A 24,944-nucleotide genomic window follows, 5' to 3' on the forward strand; every position below is an offset into this window, starting at 1 on the left:
AGATAATTTTGATAGTTTCATTCATATGTTTGAAAGGGTATGCAAACAGTATAATGTTGACCAAGGGCTCTGGGTATGGTTCCTGACCCCCTTACTCCATGGTAAAGCTGTAACTGTTCTTTCCAAACTGTCTGACACTGATTTCTTAAATTATAATGTTGTAAAGAACTGTTTGCTAGAATGTTTTAGGTTAACACCTGAAACTTATAAACAAAATTTCGTGAGCACAGATGCAAGGCAGATGAAAGTGTGTGTGAATATGTTGCTGAACTAGGCACTTATTATCATAGGTGGGTGAGTGGATGTCAGCTCACCACTTTTGAAGGGCTGGCAGACCTTTTGTTGAGGGAACAAGCCCTTAGTACTTTGCCTGAGGACTTGAGAATCTGGTTAGCTAATAGACAATGCAATACAGCAGATGAGATGGAGAAGAAGGGAGACGTATACCTAGCAAGCAGGGCATCACTGCACAGGACACGGGACACCCAGTGCTGCTCATGGGTCTAAGGGAACCCATGATGGATAGCTCAGACTGCCCCAACAGAGTCTGTCAGTAGTAGGGGAAGCCACTGTTCCAGGTATACGTCCAGGACCAAGAGTTAAATATTTTAAATGCAACCAGTGGGGCCATGTTACATACAGATGTCCACGGAGGCAAGGTGGGGAACAAAAGATGAGTCAGTAAGTGGGAATGACAAAATGCCAACAGTAGGTTGTCTCGAGACAAGAAGGGTACCAAACTACCGCCCTGCAGATGTCCTGATAGGGAATGATTTTGTTAATGCAGTACAGTGTGTGCATGCAGTTACATGTAGTCAGGCTTGGAGACAAGCATCTGGGTTTCGTAGCCTAGGGGAAAACCAGACAGACCGCACACTTGCAGCAAGGACTGGTGAGGTGGTTAGTTCAGGGAGGGAACTACCCTGTAGCAGTGAGGTGAGTCACAGCTGCTTGTTGGTACTGATGTTCCCTTGGAGAGAGTGACTGCAAGGGCAGAGGTGAGTAGTAGAACCCAGGCTGACAATGAGGCACCACTGTCAGAGGATACCAGACTTCCTGTGGGACAGGAGCTGGGAAGAGTTACAAAGAGAGAGTTGCTTCAGGTTCATCTCTCAGACAAAACATTATAAGTCCTGAGAGAGGTAGCTAGTGAGGCACCTGATTCTCAAGGGAAAGGGGAATCTGTATACTGGGACAAATGTTTACTGTATAGAGAGTGGACCCTGAGGGAGAGCTAGAAGGTGAGAGAATACAGCAGTTGGTAGTACCCAGAGCCTACCATCTGGCACTTCTAGCCATAGCCCATGATATTCCCTTTGCAGGTCATACGGGCATAAAATGTACAAAGAGACATATTATGCATAACTTTTATTGACCTGGGATTTCCAGAGATGTAACAGAGTACTGCAGGACCTGTGACCAGTGACAAAAGGTAGGCAAAGCAGGAGACAAGGTGAAAGCTCCTTTGATGCCTCTGCCTGTGATTTAGGAGCCATTTCAGAGAGCAGCTATGGATATTGTGAGGCCTCTGAGTACTCCAAGTTTCACAGGGAAAAAGTATATCCTAGTGGTAGTCGAGTATGCTACCAGATACCCTGAGGCAGTGGCTCTGTCCTCCACTGAGGCAGAAAAGGTGGCAAATGCTTTGTTAGAAACAGCAGGGTAGGTTTCCCAAAAGAAGTACTGACAGAAGTATCAATTTCATGTCAGACCTGCTGGCTTGTCTGTGGAAGTACTGTGGGGTGAAGCACCCAAAGACCACCCCCTACCATCGCCAGAATAATGGTCTTGCTGAGAGGTTAAACTCTACACTCAAGACGATACTACGGGCATTTGCAGACCAGTTTAAGAGGGACTGGGACAAATATTTGCCCCATCTGTTGTTTGCTAACAGAGAGGTGCACCAGGAATCTACAGGTTTTTCACCCTGTGCTGCATGGGCATAGGGTGAGGGGACCTATGGATCTGATTTGAGATGAGTGGGAAGGTGAGCGTGAATCCCACAAGGAGTCTGTTGTGGCATATGTCCTAAACCTCAGGACAAGGCTCAGGGAACTCATGGGCTTGGCCCAGGAGAACTTGACAGAGGCCCAACAGCAGGGAAAAGTCTGGTATGACAGGAATGCTCATGCTAGAGAGTATGCTCTAGGGCAATTGGCAATGGTTCTCATTCCTGTCAGACACAACAAGCTGCAGGCAGCTTGGGAGGGACCCTACAAGGTGGTAAGGAAGGTCAGTGATGTTAACTACATGGTAGAACCGCTAGGCAGGAGCACGAATTGTACCATGTTACCATGATGAAACCTTACCATGACAGGGAGGCTCTTCTGCGAAGTATTTGCAGTACAAGGCAGGAGGATTCTGAGGGGAATCTATGGCTACAGGGAGCCAGCCAGGAAAATCCCAAATTACTATGGTGGAGCATAGGGTTGCAGGCATATGATGGGATAGTACAGCACAGTACTGGGCGTCAGCATTGTCAAGACAGCTGGACTCTCAAGACAGGGAATGGTGTAAGGTATTCCCAGATAGGCTCAAACCTCTCAAGCAACATTTCTCAAGGGTCACTTGAAAAACTAGCTTGAGTTTTCGGGGAAAGGAGAAATGTGACACCACAGACATACTGCCAGTCCAGCTATCTGGAATTTTGTAAATAATTCTATGTCACTTGAAAATGTTAATATGATTTTTTACAGAAATGTGACAGCAGGAAAATACTGCCAGTCCAGCTATCTGGAATTGTGTAAATAACTATATGTCACTTGAAAATATTAATATGATTTATATACAAATGTGACACTGCCAGCCCAGCTATCTAGAATTTTGTAAATAATCATAGGTCATTTGTGAATATTAATATGATTCCTATGCTTGTCTTACAAATTTAAGAACACTATATGTTATGTGTATATTAAAGTAATGGTGCAGAAGTGTGTGTTGAACTGTATGCTATGTACTGAGTTCAAGAATGTAACCACAGTGTACCCTACTGGAAAATAACAGAATGTTTTACAATTGTGATTATCTCTCAGTTTCACTGAAGGAGACAGGATGTCTAGAGCTAGAAGTTTCTACTGTCGTGAAACAGAAACAATTACTAGGTTTAAAATGTTATAAAGTGTTTTTATTGCTCTGTGACTTCCTAGCAGCTGCACATCTGAGAGATAAGTATTTCTGACACAGAGATGTTGGTTTCTGTTTGCCTGGGAACTGAAGGCAGGTGACAAAGAGTGATGTCATCCAGCTGACACAGCGGTAATGTTTTGATATTAATTTGGGAACTCTCTCAGAGATTGGACATTTTCTTTCTTGTCCTGGATGTAGAAGCATTCGCTCAGCACTTCTACCTGTGTCGTGCTAATAGTAAATAACTAGGGAAAAGTGATTTCTTTTAGATATAGATAGTAATATAGTGAAGATTAGTTTAGATGTTTTCTGTATTTATTTGAGACTGTTTTGCAATGTTGTTTTAAAATGTTTCCTGTGATTCTGAACTCTATAGTTACTGTATTGTCTGAGTATTGTCTTGTTCTTTTATTTATTATTACATATATTTCAACCTTTTAATTTGGCTGGTTTGTTTAGAGATCTTTAAGCTCTTAAAGAGTACTTGCATATGTATTGTAGTGACACTGTATAGGCCACTCCAATAGCATTGAAAGTCTTGGTCACCCTTACCATTTGGATAATAGTAACATTACACAGTAGGATTGGTCACCCTTTAGGAAGGGCCTTAAAGTAGCTGATAAGAGGTTCTGGTGGCAGTGATAATTAACTTATGGTTTGGCAAGAAGGGAGCATAGCTAGTAAACCTGTGCCAGCCTTTCCCAGGTGTGTGTTTGTGTATAAATCAAATCTCAAGATGTCAGTGTGTGTCAGCTACTTGGGCAGGGACACGAAGCACTGTTTGGACAGAGAGAGTGTTGGCAGGACTTGGCTTGGAACCCTGTCTAAGGACTCTATAGCTGTGCCAGTGGGGAGTCTTACTGGGAATCTGGAGAAAGAGGCAGAAACCAGCCCCAGACTGACTGCAAACTCTGTGTGCTCTTAAGGGAAATTGTGCTTTACTGTGTGTGTGTACTTCTCATCCTCTCAATGTGTACATCCCTCAATGGTGCTAGTGGTGAGGATTGAGATTCCTTGATTACTGAGCCAGTGCAGCGGCATCACAAAAAATAATTAATTTCAAGGTCACACAGCATTGGAGAAAAAGGCAATTTCCACTTTTGTTGAAGCTGGTTTCGGTGAACTGACTTTGGTTTCTTCGCGTTCTCTGAAATCACCCTCGAAGGAATGACATGCTCCCCTTTTTCTCTTACGTCAGAACTGAAATCCATCCTGCAGAGTATGCAGAACTTCTACAGAAAGTATCCATTACCCCAGCAACAACTGTTCACAGCTAAAAGATCAGGGTAGTCCACCTGAGCCAAGATGGCTATCCAAGTCGGTAGTAAACCTCAATGTCTTTAGATTAGACATATAAGGTACAGTTGAGAATTACATTGCTTCTGTTGTTGTTGTGATCAGAAAGTAATCCAGTTCATGAAACGTACTGTGTTTTGCAGATCTTTGGTGACATCTGTTACAGCCTTCCCATTTAACAAATATATCTCTGCACAGTTTAGTCAGCAGACAGCAGGGTCAGTACACGAGTCAGAATCATGGTCCTCATTTTATTCAGAAGTTAGGGAATGGGCAAATGACATTTTTGTGTCATATTATGCATATGCCCTTTTTCACTTACAATAGCTTGTTTTCTTTGGAATGTTATTTATATATTTTAAGTACTTGCTTCTATTTTGAACAGCTAAAACTGAATTTTTAAAGAGTATTTGCTTCACACCATGAATGCTTTTGCCAGCCTCTGTAAGTCATTCTACATACTTCAAGAAAAAGTTCTGTCATTATTTATTCTGCTCTACTCTCCCCTATACCCACAGACCACTATGGTAACAATCTTCTCCTGAAGGCTAAAATTACGAATGATGGACTATTTTTGAGTGTACTCTATTCTTAATTAAAATGTCCTAGCAAGAAAAATTATACAAGCTACTTAAAGGGCTGCTCTATAGAGTATAATACATCATCTTCCATCCAATGTCTTCTGGTCTGATTTTCAAACAGCTGAAGGCACTTTGATGAGGTCAGTATAGTCTCATGTTGCTACATTTCCTACATCTCTTGCAGCGTGCCCTAGTGAATGCAGCATTACCTTGTACCACTTCCACTTTTCCTAGTAAACAAATGTTTAACTGATAGTTGAATTAACTACAAAAACCAATAAATGTAACAGTATAAATACACCATAAAGAAATACAAGTTTAATCTATGTATAGAGAATTGAAAACTGGTAGGCAGGCTGGTTACCAGGCCTCTTCCAGCAACAAGTCAAGCCTGTAAGGGCAAGAGTTTAGTACATCAGATATTCAAAGATACCACTTCTGCAAAGGATAGGGCAATGGAATGCAAAACTGAAGGTACATGGGACGAAATAGAGTACAGCTAAAACAGTTGTAATGGCAATAAATTGGGGGAAATCAGAAGATGAGAACTTAGACAAAAGGGAATAGACTTGCTTCCACACGTAGAGCTTGAAGAGTTCATGACCAGGCCAAGGCAACTGTAAGTGTACTCACTCTAGGAGCAATAGCTAAAAAACTGGATGGGGAAAGGAGGGAGAAGTTGAATGAGGATGGAAACAGACAATACAGCTCTACTACTATGTTTAAGTATATAACTTTCATATATGATGTGGTCTTCCTTCCATTCCTCAATGTATGGGACAGAGTACCCAGCTGATGTCACACTTGGGAGGTCTCAAGTAAGGATATTCCAGGGGACAACTGAACCAAAGGAAGTTGTAGACCTTGATTGTAAATCCAACTTGTAAAGTGAAATGAAGGTAAGTACACTGGACCAAATAGCAACAGCCCAAGTGTCATCAAGTGATACTCTGGAAAAGAAGGCAGTGAAGGTAGCCACTGATCTAGTCAAGTCAGTCTTATGAGGTTTACATAAAGACAATCCCTTCTCTCTGTAACCATGTGAAAAACAATCAGATAACCATTGAGAAAGAGTCATTTTTGACACCTTCTTTCCCAGTTTGGCTGTGGAAAAGGAAACAAACAATTGGACAGTCTTTCTAAACTTCTTGGTGCGATGCAAGTAAATTAAAGTCGGCATTGAAAGCCTGATATGTGTAAAGTACAGTTGTGTACACTTACCATAAATGTAGATGTTCAAGTGTATTCACTGTTGCAGTCATCACATTTGGGTTATCTGCTTGCAGTAGCCCTCAGTCAGCCTGATTAACAAAGTCTTGGGCCCTGCGTCAGTTGCTGTCCCTTCTTCCGAGACGTCAGGTCATCAGGGGTATAAAACAGGCAGCCGACACCATTACATCAGTTTTTATTGCTCCAGATGTTAGGTGCCCCCCTAATGGAAAGCAAATAAATCTATAACTAGATAAGGTTATACCTTCAACAAAAAAGCAAATACACCAAAAAGCTTTTAAGCATAGTAAAGGAGAGTAGAAATATAGCCAAAAGAAGAAAGGGGGCTGGAGGGAAGGTAACCAGAACTGCAACAGTGAATACACTCGAACATCTACATTTATGGTAAGTGTACACAACTGTACTATGTTCTTCATGTTTCACTGTTGCAGTCATCACATTTGGGTAGATTCCCAAAGCTAAGGATGGGAGGAGGAATTTAGATAGCATTAGGACCAGCAATAAGACCTTGCAAAACTGCAGTGGCAAAGCCAGCTCTGGATTTAGAGAAAATTGGCAGATGGCAATGCTTGGAGAAAGTATGTACAGAACTCCAGGTAGCAGCTTCTAGGATGTCCCTGGTAGGGACGCCTCTGAGAAAGGCGGCAGAGGTAGATCCAGCCCTGGTCGTGTGGGGTCTGATCCCCTCTGGAATAGGTTTTCCATGGTGATTACAGCAGAAATGAATGCAATGGCCTATCCATTTAGAAATAGTTTGCTTTGAAATAGCCTTCCCCTATGCCCCTGCAGCAAATGACACCCAGCATTTGTTCAGATTTCCTTTGAGGTTTAGTCCTGTCCAAGTAGAATCTAAGTTGTCTGTGCACATCTAAGGAGTGCAGTATCCGTTCCCCTTTGTTCTGTGGATTAGGAAAGAAGGTTGGCAGATGAATGGACTGATTAAGGGTCACACTGGATACCACCTTGGGCATGAAAGAGGGATTGGTCCTGAGGGACACCCTGTCTGCATGAAAGATGATGAAAGGCTCCACTACCCGCAGTGGGTGTGACTTGTAAAGTCCAGATGTATATAATCTTGATGTTTTTTATGTTATTTTACTCTGTGAAGGCTGTATAGCTGAGGCGCTAAGTAAGAAAGTAATAAAAGGTTGGACTGTTCGTTGTCTTGGTGGTATAGTTTTATTGTTTTGCTTCTTTAGTAGTATATGTTCCACTACCATAAGGGCCTGCAATTCAGATACCCTTCTTGCTGAAGTGATTGCTAAGAGGAAAGCCATTTTCCAAGAAAGGAATTTTAGATCTGCAGTAGCAGCTGGCTCGAAAGTAGGAAGAGTGAGTTTCTCCAATACAAAGTTAAGGTTCCAGGCTGGAGTTGGAGCTCTCCTGGGTGGTTTTAAATTTTTGGCCCCTCTGAGGGACTGCTTCAGCAGTGAATGAGAGATGAGGGGAGGTTCTGCATTATAATGAGCTGAAATGGCTGAGGCGTGAATTTTGATGGAGGAGAAATACAGGCCCTTGTGAAGCATCTCAGTTAAGTATTGTAAAATCTGAGGTAAATTGAGCACAGCTGTTCTCATCCCTTGAGATTGGTTCCAGGCACAGAATCTTTTCCATTTTTCAGCATATGATTTCCTAGTACGAGGCCTCCTTGCTTCTAAGATGATATCCATCAATGATTTACTGAGGGATGGTAAAGGAGAGATTAGATAATTAGCCAGGCTGCTAGGTTCAGTGTTTGAAGCTGAGGGTGCAGAACCTGGTTCTCCTGCTGAGACAACAGGGTAGGAATCTGAGGCAGGTGCCATGGGGTCAACAGTGACACGCTGCACAAGAGGGGGTACCAGTGCTGGTGTGGCCAGTCTGGTGCAATCAAAATCGTCCTTGGTTTGTCTTGCTTGATCTTTAGTAGTACTTTGGAGAGCACAGGCAAAGGAGGAAAGGCATAAACTGACAAGTTTTTCCAGCTGAAGGACAGAGCATACACTTTCCAGGCTTGTTTTTGGGGAGTCCTTTTGCAAAATTTGTCCAATTGATAGTTCTGGGGGGAGGCAAACAGGTCTATATCTGGGCTCCCCATTTGTTTGTTAACATGTTGAAAATCCTTGGTTCCAGTTTCCACTCGTGTGGGTCCATGAGGATTCTGCTTAGTCTGTCTGCCAGCATATTTAATTTTCCTGGCAGGAATTGAGCTTGTAGATGCACTTGGTAGCTCAAGGCTGTGTTCTACAATGCCATGGCTAGTCTGCAGAGGGGGTAAGAATGTGTACCCCCCTGCTTGTTTATGTACCACATAACAGTGGTGTTGTCCGTCTTTACCATTAAGTGTCCTGGAAGAATGTGGTCCTTGAAGGTTGTCAGAGCATTCAGTACAGCTAACATTTCTTTTTGATTGATAAGCAGGTGCATTTGACTTGGGTTCCATTTGCCCTAAATGCACTTCCCTGCCAGGTGAGCCCCCCCCATGCATAGTCTGATGCGTCTGTTGTTAGGGTTTGGGCAGCAGGGGGTAGTGTGAATAGTAGTCCCTTGTTTTGGTGGCAAGTCTCTGCCCATCAAAGGAACTCTAGGCGTAGGCAAGGTATGATAGGAATCATTGCTTCTAGATCCTGAGAATGTTAACACCATAGGCTTTTTAGATACCACTGTAGTTTCATCATATGTAGTCTTGCATATGGAATGAGAAGAATGCAGGAGGCCATGAACCCCAAGGCTTGTAGTATTTGCCTTGCAGAAAGTAGGGTTTTTGTGGCCACTTGTTTGAAGTAAGTTGTCAAATAAATTTGTTTCTCTGGCGTGAGGAAGGCCATCTGGGAAGTTGTATTCAAGCTTGCTCGCAGGAATATAATTTGTTGACAGGGTACCAGGTGTGATTTCCTTTCATTTATGGTGTACCCCAGACAAGTTAACACCCTTCGTACAAAGCCCAGATGATTCAAAAGTATGTCCTGGCTTTCTGCCTGAATTAAACAATCGTCCAAGTATGGGTATATTTGAATATTTCTTTGCCTGCAAAATGCAATGACTGGAGTTAGGCACTTTGTGAATACCCTGGGAGCAGTAGATAAGCCAAAGGGCAGTGCAGAGAATTGGTAGTGATTCTAGCCTGCTTTGAAGCGTAGGTATCTTCTGCAAGATTCCCTGATTGGGATGTGATCCAAAAGTAAAAAAGTAAAAGCCGTACACTGCTGTACTTGCAGGGGAACACACTAGACTGCTGATTGTTATGTGCAGATATGCTTCCTTTAAATCAAGTGTTGCCATCCAGGCATCTTTTCCTAGCATAGGAAGCAACTGGTGAAGCGTCAGCATCTTGAATTATGGTATCACCAAAAAGGTGTTTAGAGTAGACAGGTCCAGAATAGGACGCCATGAATTGTCTTTTCTGGGTACCAGGAAAAGTCTTGAGTAGAAACCTTGTCCTTTTTCCTCTTCTAGTACAGTTTGAATAGCATTTATGTTTAAAAGAGAGAGTATTTGCTTTTGAGCCTCTGCCCACTGATTTGGGGGTAGATCTGGCCAATCTTTTGGCGTTGGTAATATGTGGATGCAAAATCTGTATCCTTTGGACACTATATTTAAAATCCATTTGTCCTGGGTAATGAGTTCCCAGTTTTTGGCCTGCAGACCAATCTTTCCCCCTAAATGAGCATTCAGTTGAGAAGTGCTTGGAAGTTTTAAAAGCAAGTCATTGAGACAGTTTTCCATAGGGGGGAGTCTTACTACTCCCAGATTTGGAAATGGAAGCCCCCCCACTGCTTAGTCATGTGCATACCCTGGGGCTGAAACCTGGGGTTTCTGCTGTGTCTGGGTTTGGATTGAGAAGACCTGGAAGGGGCCAAAAAGGACCAATTCTTAGAGGGCCAATGCCTACTAAATCTTGGCGGCTGAACTTGTAAGAAATCTTTAACAATTTGCATAAATTTAGCTTTATCTTCCATCTTTTTAAGAACTTCCTCAGCTTTGTTGCCAAACAGGCGGTCCTGATTTAAGGGAGCATCTAACAGTTTAGCTTTAACATGATCAGACAAAGATTGCTCCTTGAGCCAAGCATGTCTTCTGAGTACAGACCCAGTGACAGCAGCCCTGCAAAATGCCTCTAATGAATCAAACCCACATTGCAAAGTATGTTTTACAACCTGTTAAGCAGAATGCATTAAATCCTGTAATTCCTTATTTTCAGCACGGTCAGGAATCAACATCATTTTCTGTTTAAGCAATCCAATAATATGTTGTTGATACTTTAACATATGAAACTGGCAGTTTAATGCCCTAATGGCCAAGGTTGCAGAAGAGTAATCCTTCTTACCCCATCTATCCAGCGCCCTGGAGTCTCTATCAGAAGGGGTGGGGTTTTTGGCAGTAGAAGCCTTAATGCCCTTGGGTCCCTGTGAAATAGTCTCTGGATCCGCAATAGGATTTTTAAAAAGGAACTTGTGAGAATCAGGAACCCTGTAATATCTGTCTGGCTTTCTGGGAGTAAGAGGCAAAGAAATCAGGGGCCAAACTAGATTCCGAAGAGGCATCATCAACAATGTCTAGTACAGGAGGTATAGCTAAAGGCCTATGCTGAGGCAGGAGTAAGACATCCCTAAGCCTCTTTTTTGAATCAGAGAAATCCTGGCTTTCCCAGCGGAAATGCTCCCTAAGAGTGTGCAAGGTTTCACCAAAAGAAAAATCCTCTGGAGGGGAAGCAGAGGGAATAGAGTCCTCTGCATCAGAATCCTCATAAGTAGATAAGGGTAACTCCAGATCATCAGAAAAATCAGAAAAAACAGAATCCTAGTCAGAAGATTCATAAAAGAATTCAGTCCTAGGTCTCTTAGAAGAGGGTGGTTGGCTTCCCCTGATTAAAGTTATAAGATCTTCAGCCATTCTTATCATTTGTTTTTTAGGCATAGGGGCCTGAGTATGCGGCCTGGGCGTCGGTTTCTTAGGCATGGTTCGAAGTTTAGGCCTTAAAGAAGAAGGAGGCATCGGTTTAATATGCAAGTCCATAGGCCTGAATACACCCTCAGAAGCCGGTGTCTGCACAGCGGCTCCAGACCCATCCAAGGTAGAGACATCCACAGGTTCCACAGTTGAAGCATCTCGTGGCATACCGGACTCCAAATGGATCTCAGTAGTGGCTTGCGAATCAGAAGTAGCGGGTATCAGAGGCTGCGAAAGCGCCTCACTGGAGTACCGGCGAACTGGCGACTGGCTTAGGAGAAGCAGCGTCGGCAGCTTTGGACCTAGGCGGCCTGTCTCTGTCTTTATCTTTGCATTTTTTTTGAATGCCGGTAGTTGGATGGCTTGCCGATAACATTTCTGGATAATTGAACCGAGAACCGAAATATTTAGAGGCAAAAATAAACCGACGACAGATAGTGCGTTGATTAAATAAGGCACAAAACTGACAGCAAGGTACATTGTGGTCAAGGCCTAGGCAAGGAATACAGTACGAATGAAAATCTTTGTGAGGTATTTGCTTTCCACAAGAAATGCAATTATTAACTTTTATGGACATCGGTAAGGAGAAAGAAAAAGTTTCCCAACGGGGTACTTGGCTTTAGTTGAAGACTTTGGTTCTGAAACTCGGAAACAAAAATTTCAGGAGTCGGCCGACCAGCACTTGCGAACTGCTTCTGCTTCGGGCACCGCACGGCAAAAAAGACTGGTCTAATGGTGTCGGCTGCTTGTTTTATACCCCTGACGTCACGGAAGAAGGGACAGCAACCGACGCAGGACCCAAGACTTTGTTGCTCAGGCTGACTGAGGGCTACTACAAGCAGATAACCCAAATGTGATGACTGCAACAGTGAAACACGAAGAACATCATGTACCTTCCATTTGTTGGCGAAATCTGGGAAGAAAACGGGAAGGTTCATAGATTAAATGATGATTCAGAATCCACATCTGGAAGAAAAGAAGGATTAGTTCTTAGAGTAACTCTGTCTTTGTGGAAGGCCAAATAAGGATGTTCACAAGAAAGGGCATGCAATTTTGACACCCTCCTAGCAGAGATGACTTCCACGAAAAATAGGGTCTTAGATGAGAGATATTTAAAATCAGTCTTAGGACCCTTTTCAGAAGGGTGGCTAGTTAAACCCTATAAAAGAATGGTAATGTTACAAGGAGGAACAGGATCCCTAAGTGAAGGCGGAAGAAGGAAGGCTGTCCTACAGAAAATAGACAATTTTAGGGAAGTGATGGAAAACTGATTCTCTCCTGCATGAAAGCTGGAGATTACTGCTAGCTTAATTATAGAACAGCCAGCCTCACTGTGGATGAGAAATGTCAGGAGTCCAAAACTTCTGTGAAAGGAGATAAAAAGGGGGATAAATTTTTATTGGAAGTCCAGACAGAAAAACTCCTCCACTTACTCTTATAGATTTTTCTGTTACAAGGTCTTTGTACAGAGGTCAAAATGTGAACAACTGGGGAAGAAAGCCTAGACTATCTAGCCATCACCAGAACTGGAGAAACTATGCAGTCAAATTGAGAGACTGAATGTTTGGGTGAGACATTCCTGATGGGTAAGAGAGGAAGTCTACAGCAGGGTCCAGCATCTACACTGGGTGAATAAGATGAGATCAGAGGAAGGGAAACCACACTTGTGGGAGGGTACAATGAGGATTCACTGTATCTTTCCATCCCTGTGCTTTCTGTAGACTCTTTAGAATGAGAGAAGTGGGGGGAAAGCATACAGAATACTGGGGGCCAAGTGTGGGTCAGAATATCCCTCAGTGTCCCCCCTCCTGGGGGGATTAGGGCAAAATACCTGCTGCACTAGCTGTTTTAAAGAGAGGCAAAAAGGATGGAGCATGGTTGGCCCCAATGGCTGTAAATCTGATCAGACACGATCAGGTTGAGGGGTCACTTGTAAGGGAAGATAGACCTGCTCAATTAATCCACTAGAACAATGGACTTCTCTGGTATGTGAATTGCTATGAGAAAGAGGTGAAAAGACATTGCCCATTGCCAAACCCCTCATGGCCTCTCAACATTAGTGGTAAGATCGTTTTCCTCCCTGTTTGTTGATGTACTACACTACTGACATATTGTCTACCTGGATGGAGATCACACCTGTGGGAAGGGAGTACTGGAAGGCCTGCAACACTAGGAGGACTGCCTTCCATCTCCGGGATATTGATGTGATGACTGGCCTCTGAGGGGGGCCACATACCTTAGACCGGGTCTACTTATGACCTAAATTTCATATGATCAAAATTCATTTGACCTAAAACTCATTTCACTGACAATGTACTGTAAGGCAAGTAAAAGGTATATGCCCTGTTCCCCACTGTAGTGCGACCCTGGAGTTAGAATATATAGTTGGGGGGGGTGGGGGCGTAGCCCCCCACAAAGTTCAGTTTTACTGAATATAAAATCAAACCACAGAATATATAATCAAACTAGGTGGGGGCCACAACTTCCAATGTGGTGGGCTGCGCCCCCACCCCCCCTAGCTATATATTCTAACTTCAGGGTCGCGCTACAGTGGGAACAGGGAATATACCTTTTACTTGCCTTACAGTGCATTGTCAGTGAAATGAGTTTTAGGCCAACTGAAATTTAGGTCAAATGAAGTTTAGGTCATTTGGTCTCAGTCAAATGACTTTCGATCATATGAAATTTAGGTCATATGAAGTACACCCCTTAGACAACCTTACCCAAATAATACCCCCCACCCACCCTGGCTAGGAAATGTCTGGCTCATTGTAGCCTAGGCAGTGGGTATAACAAAATTTCAACCCTGATAAACTTAGATTTTAGCCACAAAAGAATATGAATTTTGCATACTTTATGACAGCAACTTGGAATTCATGGACTGGTGTCTGATTGACCATTGTGTTGATAGGGTCCATTGAAGCACCATCACGTGATATCTGGCAAGAGAAATCAAAGTGATGGTATCATTGAGCAGAGAAGATGCAAGATCAATCTTGTAGGCAGCTTCTGACAAGAGAGAATAGCTATTGCCTGTTTGTGAAATGTGGAGATCCTGGCTTGTGGAAGTTTGGCTATTTGAACTTTGAAGTTTGGACTTAGCTGTGTTTATGGTAATATCTAGTTGTGTTCATGGTAATACCTAGTTTTTAGCAAAGCTGGAGCAAGGAGTCCCAGGCTCAGAGAAAACTATTCCTGGTGATGGCAGTTACAAGTCAGTTTTAATGGGAATATTAGGAACCTCTGCAATCTGAGATGAGCTGCAAGCACTGCCAAACACTTGGTAAACACCCACTGGGCTGTGGTGAGACCAAAGGGAAGGGCCCTGAACTGGAAGTGAATGGCTCCCACAACAAAGTGAAGAAATGTTATGTTGCATCTGTCCTTCTTTATGTGGTAGTATTCATCCTGAAGGTCTATCAAGCACATCCAGTCACCCTTTCTAAGGAACAGCAGAATGAACTGTACACTGACCGTCTGGAATTTCAACAGTTTCACAAACATGTTCAAGTGACAGAGGTCCAAAACTGGCCTGAAGTCCTAGTTCTGCTTTGGCACCAAAAAGAATCCTGAGTAAACTTCACATCACTGCTGGTGTGGTAGGACCTCTTGGATGACCTGATTGTTTAAGCAGCTTTTTCATTTCTAGTACTCATCCCTTTCTTTCTGAGGGTGGATCATTGTGGAATTTTCACGGATGAACAGGAAGAAAAATAATGGGAATGCAGTAGCCTGTGTTTATGACCCTCTGCTACCAAACATCCCAAACAATGGACGTCCAGGATGTGAGGTGCAGGGATAAGTGCCCCCGACTGCCACCACAGTGCGGCAGTTGGGCAAACATTCAGTTGCGATAGTAAGGCTTTTCAGAGAAGGGACCCCCAAAAGCCTAGATTTTGTGGATCATCTCGGCAGCAGGGTTGACATTCAACATTAAGAGTTCTCCTTCTGTCCTGAGGGGGGGGGGCTGTTGCCAGAAGTGTTAGAAGCAACCTGTTATTTATGGAACACAATTTTCTTCCCTCTTTTTTGGTTTCTAAAGAAGGTCCGGGGGCGGGGGGGGTAGAAAGCCAGATCACTATGGCAGACAGGGTTTTTCCATCTTGCTCACTCCTTGATAGCTTCTCTTTAACCTTTGTCCCACCAAGTGTGGAACTATCATAGGGGGCTTTAATAAAGAACATTTTAAAGAACTCCACATAGTTACATAGGTGCATCTAGGAATGCTTTCAAACAGTTATGCTGGTGCCTGCAGCTCTAGAAGTGCCTTCTGCCAGATTAGAAATGAAGCACACAGACACAGTCAACATGAATTGAAGGGGGGCTATCTGTGAGTCAACAGACATCCTCTCCTCTGCAGATAGACCCTAAGAGAGATTTGGAAAGGGCTTGGACCAAATCCCTCTGAAAGTGTGCTATGTGCACCAAATAGTTCAGCTTCCCATGCACAAAGATCGCTGAAGCATTGACTTGTTTCCCAAATCTGTCCAGTGCCCAAAACTCTCTGCTTGGGGGTGGACAGCAGAGCTTTCATTGCCAAGCTCCTTTCTGGTGGTGGCTGCACCACCACAGAATCAACAGTGAAAACCTTGCTCCAATACGGACAGCAAAGTGGTGTAGCAGTAGTGTTGTCGCCTCACAGCAAGAGGTTCTCTGGTTCACTTCTCAGCTGGAGTGCCTTCTGTCTGGAGTATGCGTGTCCTCCCTGCATTTGTGTGGGTTTTCTCCAGTTGCTCTGGTTTCCTCCCACATTACAAAAAACATGCATCTGGAGCATTTCTGCCTGGGCCTCCGCTGAAAACTGGCTTTGTTCCAAGTTGGACTTTCCTGGTAAATAAATGTTAAATAAACAATAAGTGTGACCTTCAGGGAAACTAGAATTTATGTGAAATTTGTTTGACCACATCTGGCCCCTTTCTTGCCCATTTAGAGATTAGGTCAACCATCTCATCCACAAGAAGGACCACCCAAGAAGTACACAAGCCAGTCCCAAAAGACTCAGGAAATAACGACTCCTTCTCTTGGGATGAGGCTTCTGAAGACCAACCCCCTTTCTGTCTGAGAAGTTCAGTCCCAAAAGACTCAGGAAATAATGACTCCTTCTCCTGGGATGAGGCTTCTAAAGACCAACCCCTTTTCTGTTTGAGAAGTTCAGTCCCAAAAGACTCAGGAAATAATGACTCCTTCTCCTGGGATGAGGCTTCTGAAGACCAACCCCCTTTCTGTTTGAGAAGTTCCAGGATTTCACCAAACGAGACATCCTACTCAAAGGGGGACCTAAGGGACACTCTCCCTCTCATCAAAGTCAGTATCCTCAGCTGAGGACTTCTGGTGAGCTCAGTGTGCCTCCTTTTGCACAAATGCTTCCAAAGGACCTCTCCAGTGAGGTGCTCTAGGGAAGACTCAAAAGGTAAATGGGGGGGGGGTCAGGACTTTTAGGGGCTGGCTGCCTCAGTAGAAGAAAAGGTATAGGATCAGGACCCAGTGAACTCTTGTGGGGGAGGGACAGATCAGGGTAGGAGAGAGACGTCCCCTACCTACAGCAGCAGAACACTCTATCAAACCCTTCAAAGCTGATGTTGAGACAGGACCAGAGACCCCTCCTGTATAAGCTATAATGCCAACAAGGATTGGATTGATCCCCGAGCCCCCCTTAATTTAGCTCCAAAGCAGACACTGGAGCCAAGCTACTTAGCATTGAAGCTGCATGGGGGAAGTACTGGTCTAAAAACCTTTGAATCAAGCCAACCTCACCCCCCCGGGTCTGTTGCAGAGATCCAGCCAGGTCTGAGCCACTTGGCACCAATCACAGATACCACCAGAATAAAGAAGACCAAATATTTCGATCCCACACAGACATACCTTGGGGAATGCCTGGATCCAACAGCTGTGAGTCCAAAAGGCAGACTGGGGAAAGAGACCTAACTGCATGGCCCTGGCTCTGACCAGGATAAGGGCTGGTAGAAACTCCAGCTGACTTGGGTCCTGAAGAACTTCCTCATCATTCTATCCACATCCATTTTGGAAAGGTTCGTGGAAGACTGCACTGATCAGAGGGATGAAGCAGTTAAAGAAGGTCAGGATATGCGATGAAGAGGCCTCTCCTGGAGGAAAGGGGATCACAGCCTAGGCAAAATCAATTTTGGAGAAAAACTGTGGTTCCGGGAAGGGAAGACTGCCAGACCCAATAAATATAGGTTGCAACAGTGATATGGGATATGAAGGCTTAGGAATCTTAAAGGTCAGAGCTGAGGAAGGTGAGCCATCAGAAGACTTCTTCTTAGGTTCCTTCTCCTTTACTTCACTTTTCTTTTTCCTTTAGCAGTCATTTTAGCAGGAGAAGAAATAGCAGAAAAAGCAGGAGAGAGAGAGATCTAGGGGAACTTCTGCAAAGGCAGGGAGGAAACAGTTACTGACTAATTTGTTTCTCCTCCTCAAAAGCACTCTGTGACAAAAAGCAATACCAATGAGACATTGGTTGTCCAGATAAGCATCCCCTAAACAACAAAACACATTTGGTGTGTGTGTGTACAAGCTGGGATTTTGTGACTGCAGGTTGTTTGACACGGTGAACAGTTAACTGTAATCACAACAATACCACCACCAAACCACAAATGCCAATGGCAACTAATACCAAAAACTATACTAGAAAAAAAGGACTCAAAAACAACTATGGTAAACTATGTTAAAGATTTTAACTACAAAAAGTTAAAGCAGAGAAAGCCAAAGATGACTAGAAGAATGGGATAAGCTCAAAATATTTCATTATTTTGTAAGGAAAGGTAAAAAGATAGCAAAAAAATATTAGCAACTAAACCTCACAAAGACAAGACATACCACAAAGTAAAACTTCGACTCATGTCTGTAACAAATAAACTGCAAATGAGATCTGGGGCAACTGTCTGTTTGCAGGTGGTTATGGGTAAAAGGAGTAGCCTGAGCACTGGATCCAAAGTTTGACAGTGGCCAAAGTTGGATCTGAGGTGGATCTGATAACCCCATATGTTGACAAATGAAAAAAAGAGACATCATCAGATCATGTCTTCAGCAGTGGTCTGCACCCCCCCCCCTTTGTACTGCCTTCAAGATTACACTAACTCAGAGAAAAGTGTCTCTCTCTCTCCTACCCCCCCCCCTCTATTTTCTCTGAGCTAGTACAATATCAAAGATAGTATTTTATTTATTTATTTATTTTTTAAGAAATCAACAGCATGGGGGCTGAGCCCCAACATCAGAGTGTGCAGGGAACCACAGCCCCCCTGCAATAATGCTGTACTCTCATCTATTTCTTTCCAAAATATGTGATGTTAAGACAGGATGACGTGAATATAAGAACCAGAAAATCAAACTTGGCTAAATCAAAGAACCAGCCTATCTTGTTACACTGGTGTGCATAGTTTATGAATATCCTTTTATCTTATTCAACAAACATAACAGTGAAAAAATGGACAGGAGTAAAAGTTCTCAATAGCTTAGACCAGTTTCCAAGTGTTAAAGTTATTTTCTGCACAAGTACTTACTGCTCACACATCAGATATTCAATAAGTTTAAATGCAGCATTAAACAATCATCTGAAAACTTACTAGTCGGGCATGTGGATTCCTGTGGTAATACAGTTCTTTGTATTCATCCATCCACACTTCTGCTGCACGAACACTATTGGCTAAAGCTTTGCTTCTGGAATAAGGTGCCTGTCTAGGAAAAACATGCCCTACATGAGAACAAGGGTGGATTTCCAGGAGCCCTCCACACTGCCAAATCTAACAAGAAAACAGAAGACAAGCAATGTTATAAACCTACATTGTGTGTGTGTGTGACAGACAATGCTATATCATTTGTATATATATATATGAACAAAATGCAACAATAATGGTAATGGTAAGGCAGAGTTTTATTCCAGCAATCTATTTTTATAAGAAAGGTAATGTAAACTACTTACCATACTAACACATCTTCAAGGACAGATTACTATAACACTAAATCATAATACTTGTACCAGCTCTGTTGCTGAACTTGGATAAAGCTCTCTCTATGACCCAAGAGATTAGAGTTCAATTAGCAGATCAGGCACCAGTTGAGGTTGGAGTTAGAGTGGGGAGGAGACTGATGAAGTGTAGCCTGCTCAACCCTCTTTCAGGGGAAGTGGAGTGCAGCATCTAACAAGGCATGGTCTCCATAACTGAATCCCTGATGGATACCAAAGACTGCATAGTGGGTATCCGATGCCATCTGCAAGGGAAGCAGAACTTCTGATTACATCATGGCGGCATAAAATGCACCATGTTGGCCCACTGTATGCCTAACCTCTTGGATATCACAGGCAAGTAGAAAGGGGATGGGTAGAACTTTACATAAAAAAATCCAAACCCTGCAAATGACATTTCCCTCTCCCTATAGAGTCGCACCATTTTACATCCCACATTGCTGCTCATGCCTACTCATTTCACCCCCACTTCTTCAAACATGGTGATTCTGTGGTAGCCAAATACAGTGTTAAATCAATTATAAAGTACATAAAAGATGCAACAAACAGTACTTGTAAGAACAGAATAGTGACAATATAAAATATAGCATGAAATACTTCTGTGAATAACACTATGTTAACAAAAAAAATACTATGAAAAACTTTTCCAAAAAAAATGCTCACGAATAATTATGACTTAACTGATTAATGTAACTTGTTGAAATATGTTTATATGTATTTTAAATTTATTTATTTTTATTTTATTTATTCGTCTTTGTTTACCGGGAAAGTTCAACTGGATAATACCCATTTTCAGTGGAGTTCCGAGGAGAAAAGCTCCATTTGCATTAAACTTAAGTTCCAGTCAAACATAGAGTAGTTGCATTTCTATTTACATTTATACACAAACAGTAGTTACATTTCTATTTACATTTATACAGAAACAATGGTTGCATTTCTATTTACAATTATACATAAACAGTAGTTACACTCATACATATACATTCTAAGAGGTAGAAGTTACTAAAGAGAAAGCAGCACACTCACAACTTAGTGGATTGTAGAGGCAGCAGTTATTTATAAGAATTGTTTTGTCATTTCAGTAAGAAGTTGAGAATATTTTGTTTAAGGAGAGCATCTGAATAGTATTGTACAGTGCAAAAATTTTAACCCTGTGATGAGCTTGTACAGGACCAGGATTGGTTAAGATGATTAAGCAGTGGTTTAAAACTACTGAATTTGTTGGAAAGTTATATTTACAGAGTTTAGAAATGGGATTAGGCGAGTCTCCTGCAACATTATTTGACTTATTTGTACGTAATAAAAATTTGTTACTAGCGCAGAGGTCCCTTGCTGGACAGTAGGGTACTAATAAGTTTTGCAGTGCAGGGCATTTTTCTGGATGATGAATGAGTTTATGTGCTGTAGTCAGTTGTCAATATGTTAGATAGTTGTGTAGTTCAAGCCAGTTTAATTCCTTTAAGCAATGACAATGGTGGGTTCTATAAGGGAGACAGGTGGCAAATTTGGTTGTTTTATTGTAGCAGGAGGCAAATTTCTTTCTTTGAGTACTGTTTATGTTTGTTATGATAGGAAAGGCATATAAGAGATTTGGGAGTAAGAAGGTAGGGCTAGAGTTTTTCTTACGGTATCTGTAAGGAATCCATTGATCCTATAAAGGGAGCCTAGATTCTGGTGTGTAGATTTTATGTTGTGCAGTATATGGTGGTCACAGAGATTGTTCATAGGTAGGTACTAGGCTATCGGTCCTAGGGCCTGTACAAGCCTAGCCAAAAAGGTACCCTGGCTTTTGCCACCCAAGAAAATTATTTTCCAGTGTCCCTGTCGAGCAGAGCCACAGAGGTGATCCCCGGGATGAATCTCCCATCCAATCATCACGATTTTTCTTGAAGAGTGCTAATGAGGAGCTTTGTTTGATATAGACAGGTAGTTTGTTCCAGAGTAATGGGAAGTCTCTGGGACAGGAATCTATCCCTCCAGCATGTTCTGTTTATTGTGGCGTCAAGGTTTAGGTCCTTAAAGAGTGCAGCTCGGAGGGATTGGGATTTCTTTAAGTTGAGCATGTCCAGCAGCTCTGGGTTTGACATAGCTTTGGATGTTAGGCAAAGATCGCCTCTGAGTAGGCGATATGTGATGGAGTAAAGCTGGAGTTTTTTTTAGATGGTCTGGGTAGGGCATCTGTTTGCGGCCAGTAATCCTCTTTGTGAGGTATTTCTGCAACCTTTCCAGTTGTTGTAGATGTCTTGTGAGGTACATACCAAAAGGGGCACCATACTCAATAATGGGTCTAATGAGTGACGAGTAGAGGGAAACAATGACTTCTTCTTTCCTAGATGAGAAACCGTTTGTGATGAGGTGTGCCATGTAGAAGGATTTCCTGACTACTACGGCGATGTGATTAACAAAGGAGAGACTACTGTCCACCTGTGTCCCAAGGTCTTTTATCACACTTTCGTTGTCAAGTAGACTACCACCTATGTGGTAGCTCATGGGTACAGAGTTTTTACCAAAGGGGGTGACAATGCACTTTTTGGCATTGAGGCCATGGCTTTGACACCAGGCATCTGTCTCAGTGAGGCCTTTTTGTAGGATGTCCACATTGTTAGGAGTTTTGATTATAGCTCCTCGTTTGCAGTCATCTGCAAACTTCATTAGCCAAAGACCTTCTGTGTTAGCCTGCTCTTCAGAAAAGTAGATACCAAACAGGAGAGGACCCAGGACTGAATCCTGTGGTACTCCACTTGTCACTGGTCTGAAGTCGGATTAGGAGTCTGCTACTTTCACAGTGTGGGTTCTGTCAGTGAGCCAGTTGGCAACCCATCTTGTGACATAGGGATTTATACCTAGTCTAGTGAGTTTATCTATAATTCCAGAGTGTGGGATGGTGTCAAAAGCCTTGGCGAGATCTAGATAGGCTGTATGAACCACCTTACCCTCGTCTACGGCTTTGGTGACTGCTTCAAAGAAGTCAATTGGGTTTAGGAGACATGATCTGCCTTTTACAAACCAAGACTGGGTGGGGTCCAGAGTATGAAGATTACCAATGTCTTTATTTATAAGTTCCGTGATGATACGTTCCATGGCCTTGCAGACAAGGCTTGTTAGGCTAATGGGGAGGTAATTTCCAGGGTCCGTGGTGGCTCCCCCTTTGTGGACTGGGATAACCGTCTCTGTGTGCCACTCAGTGGGCACAAAGCCGGAGGTGAAGCTATGACTGAACATGGTGCTTAGGTGAGGTGCCAGTTCATTCTGTAGCTCATGTAGAACGTAGCCTGGGATGTTGTCAGGTCCCATGGATGCTGTGTTCTTGGCTTTGGAGAGTGTGGTTTATCCCTATGCAGCCGTGATTACAGGAACTTTGCATTTTTCTGGTATAGCGATGGGCCCTTTAGGGGGTGGGGGGGTAAAGTTAGCACTGAACCTATCTGCCAGGATGTTGGCAATATCAATTGGTTCTGTATAATTAGTGCCACTGTGCTGAAACTCAGAGCAGATCTGAGTGTTGCCAGTGAGATTCTTGACATAGTTATAGAATGCTTTGTGGTTGTCTTTAGAATCAGTGGCGATTTTGTTTTCATAATTAGCTTTGGAGGATTTTATGTGGTATCTCAGCTACTTATTGAGACTGACCAGGGAGTTCTTCCAGTCATGGGATTTTACTCTTTTTTTGCAACAGTTTCTTTCTTCTGTTGTAAAGTTTAGATTGGCTTCCTTTTTGCATCTTGGTTCTGTTAGGGATAGCACGATCCATGCACTCGTTTAAGTGGTTATAACGTGCATTTGTGTAGGATTCAGCAGTCATACCTCTATTGTCCGCCTGCTTGGGTGTTGTGAAGTTTGCCACTTCTGTCTTAAGCGTGAAGTTGGCTTTAGAGAATTTTTTTAGGGCGGTTTCCCTAATGGGGGGGTGGGGGGTGGGATGTGGATGTCTAGGCTGATTTGCTTGTGGTCGGATATGACCAACGAGGAACTGACCTCTGGTGTGGAACATCAGTTGCCCATGTTGGTAATGACCAGGTCTAAGATAGGATACTGCTCCACCTGGTGGGGGTGTGGATAAGATGATCAAAGGTGTTGGAATTAATGAATTCCAGAAAACATTGAGTAAAAGACTAGGTACACAATTAGTTTTCCCAGTTAATTGTGGGGTAGTTGAAATTGCCCATTATTAGGGTGTTGGGTTGCACCCTAATATTTTCCAGTGTATCAACAAATGAGACGTGGGAATCCTGGGGCATGGTGGGTGATCTGTAGCAAGTTACAATGTAGAGTGCGGTCTTGCCCAGAGTTAGTTGCACTTGGATAATCTTGGATGCATTATGCTGCGCAACTAGCCTGGAGGTGTGGATATCCTTAAAGAATATGGACAAGCCTCCACCTTTAGTGTTTCGGTCCAGGTTAGGTGGCCAAAAGGTATGGTATGAATTATAGCCTGGTAATGCAGGGGTGCTCTCTGGAGCCTTGAACCAGGTCTCTGTCACTGCACAGATGTCGATGTTCTCCATTTTAAGGAGTGCCTCAAGGGAATGCATTTTGAGGTTTAGACTTCTAGCATTGAGTAGCATTACCCTCAGATTTTGCTTGCTTGTACCTGTTACGGTGGTGAATTTGTCATTTGAACCTTGCCTAAAAAAGGCACTATAGGGGTGGCAAGAGCCTTAGCCAGTATCCAGAATCCCAAGAGTGAAAATAATTTTCCCCTTTTTTAAAGGGGGCTTTAGGTCCTACAATAAGTCACCCAGGGGGACGATATTTTTGGGCCCCTTTTAAAAGGGGCACCATTTGGGCTTTGGGAAATTTTTTGGGGGGGAAGGGGTTAAATCATTTTTTTTTCTTTTTCTGGAATTTTTAATTGGGTTTGGAAGAGGGGGTTTTTGGGTAGGGTCTTTGGGTTGGGGGTTTTTTAAAGATGGAAGTTTTTAAATTTTTCCTTCTTTTCTGTAGCCCGGGAAAGGTAGCTTTGCTTCCAAAGGGGACAATAAAGTCATTTTTGAAATTTGGGGGTGGAGGCCCAGGGTTTGCTTTTAAATGCGGCGGTTTCCCTGGTCCCGAAAAGGGAAGCGGAAAAACAACTCCTTGAAGCCTAAATAGGGGGAAATTTTTAAAGTTTTTCCTTTGACAATAAAAAGAAAACCCTTTTGCTAAAAAATTTTGGGGGGAAATTTTTTATTATTTGGGGCTTGGTTTTGGGGGAACAAGTGTGGTGGGCTATGGGGAAAATTTTGTTGGTTTAAGGGAAATTTTTTTTGGGGGCTTTGGTTGCCGGGGAATATTTTAACCCTCAAGGGGAATGAAAAGGTTTTTTTTTTTAAAAAAGGGGCCCCGGGTTTAAAAAATTTTAAAAAAAATTTTAAAAAGGGTTTTGGGTTTTGGTGCAATTTTTAAATTTCCCCTTTTGCCCTGGGGTCCGGGGTCCTTTAAAAAGGTTGGTTTGTTTCCAAATTTACAAAAAAGTGTTTCCCCACAGGTTGAATTTTTAGGGTAAAAAAGGGGGTTTCGGAAAAAAACAGGAAAATGGGGAAAAGTTTTTAAAAAAGCCCCCAGCTCGGGAAAAGGAGAAAACCCCCCCACGGGGGGCAAAAAACCTTTTAAGAAAATTGGCCTGAAAATGCTTAAAAGAACAAAAAACCTTTTTCCCTAGAAAGTGGGGAAAAGACAATTTTCCTACTTTTGGAAAACGTTTTGTTTTTTGGGTGCTTTTTGAAAAAACCTTAAACAGTTTTTTTGGGGCGGGAGTAAAAAAAGGTTTGATTTTTTGAAAAACTAAAAAAAGTTTTTGGGGAAATTTTGGGTTTTAA

At 42.8% G+C, this 24,944-nt stretch overlaps 1 protein-coding gene across 1 annotated transcript in view; it reads right to left on the bottom strand.

The window, feature by feature from the left end:
- GALNT12 (polypeptide N-acetylgalactosaminyltransferase 12) overlaps nucleotides 1-24,944 on the bottom strand; it is a 465,398-nt gene that overhangs the window by 200,476 nt on the left and 239,978 nt on the right. Inside the window, exon 6 of the mRNA XM_044065498.1 lies at nucleotides 18,746-18,922. Coding sequence (XP_043921433.1) covers nucleotides 18,746-18,922 — 177 coding nt within the window. The remainder of the gene's footprint in view (nucleotides 1-18,745; nucleotides 18,923-24,944) is intronic.

The sequence above is a fragment of the Protopterus annectens genome, chromosome 3.part0, assembly GCF_019279795.1.
Source record: "Protopterus annectens isolate FY-2018-M chromosome 3.part0, PAN1.0, whole genome shotgun sequence".
NCBI lineage: Eukaryota > Metazoa > Chordata > Ceratodontiformes > Protopteridae > Protopterus > Protopterus annectens.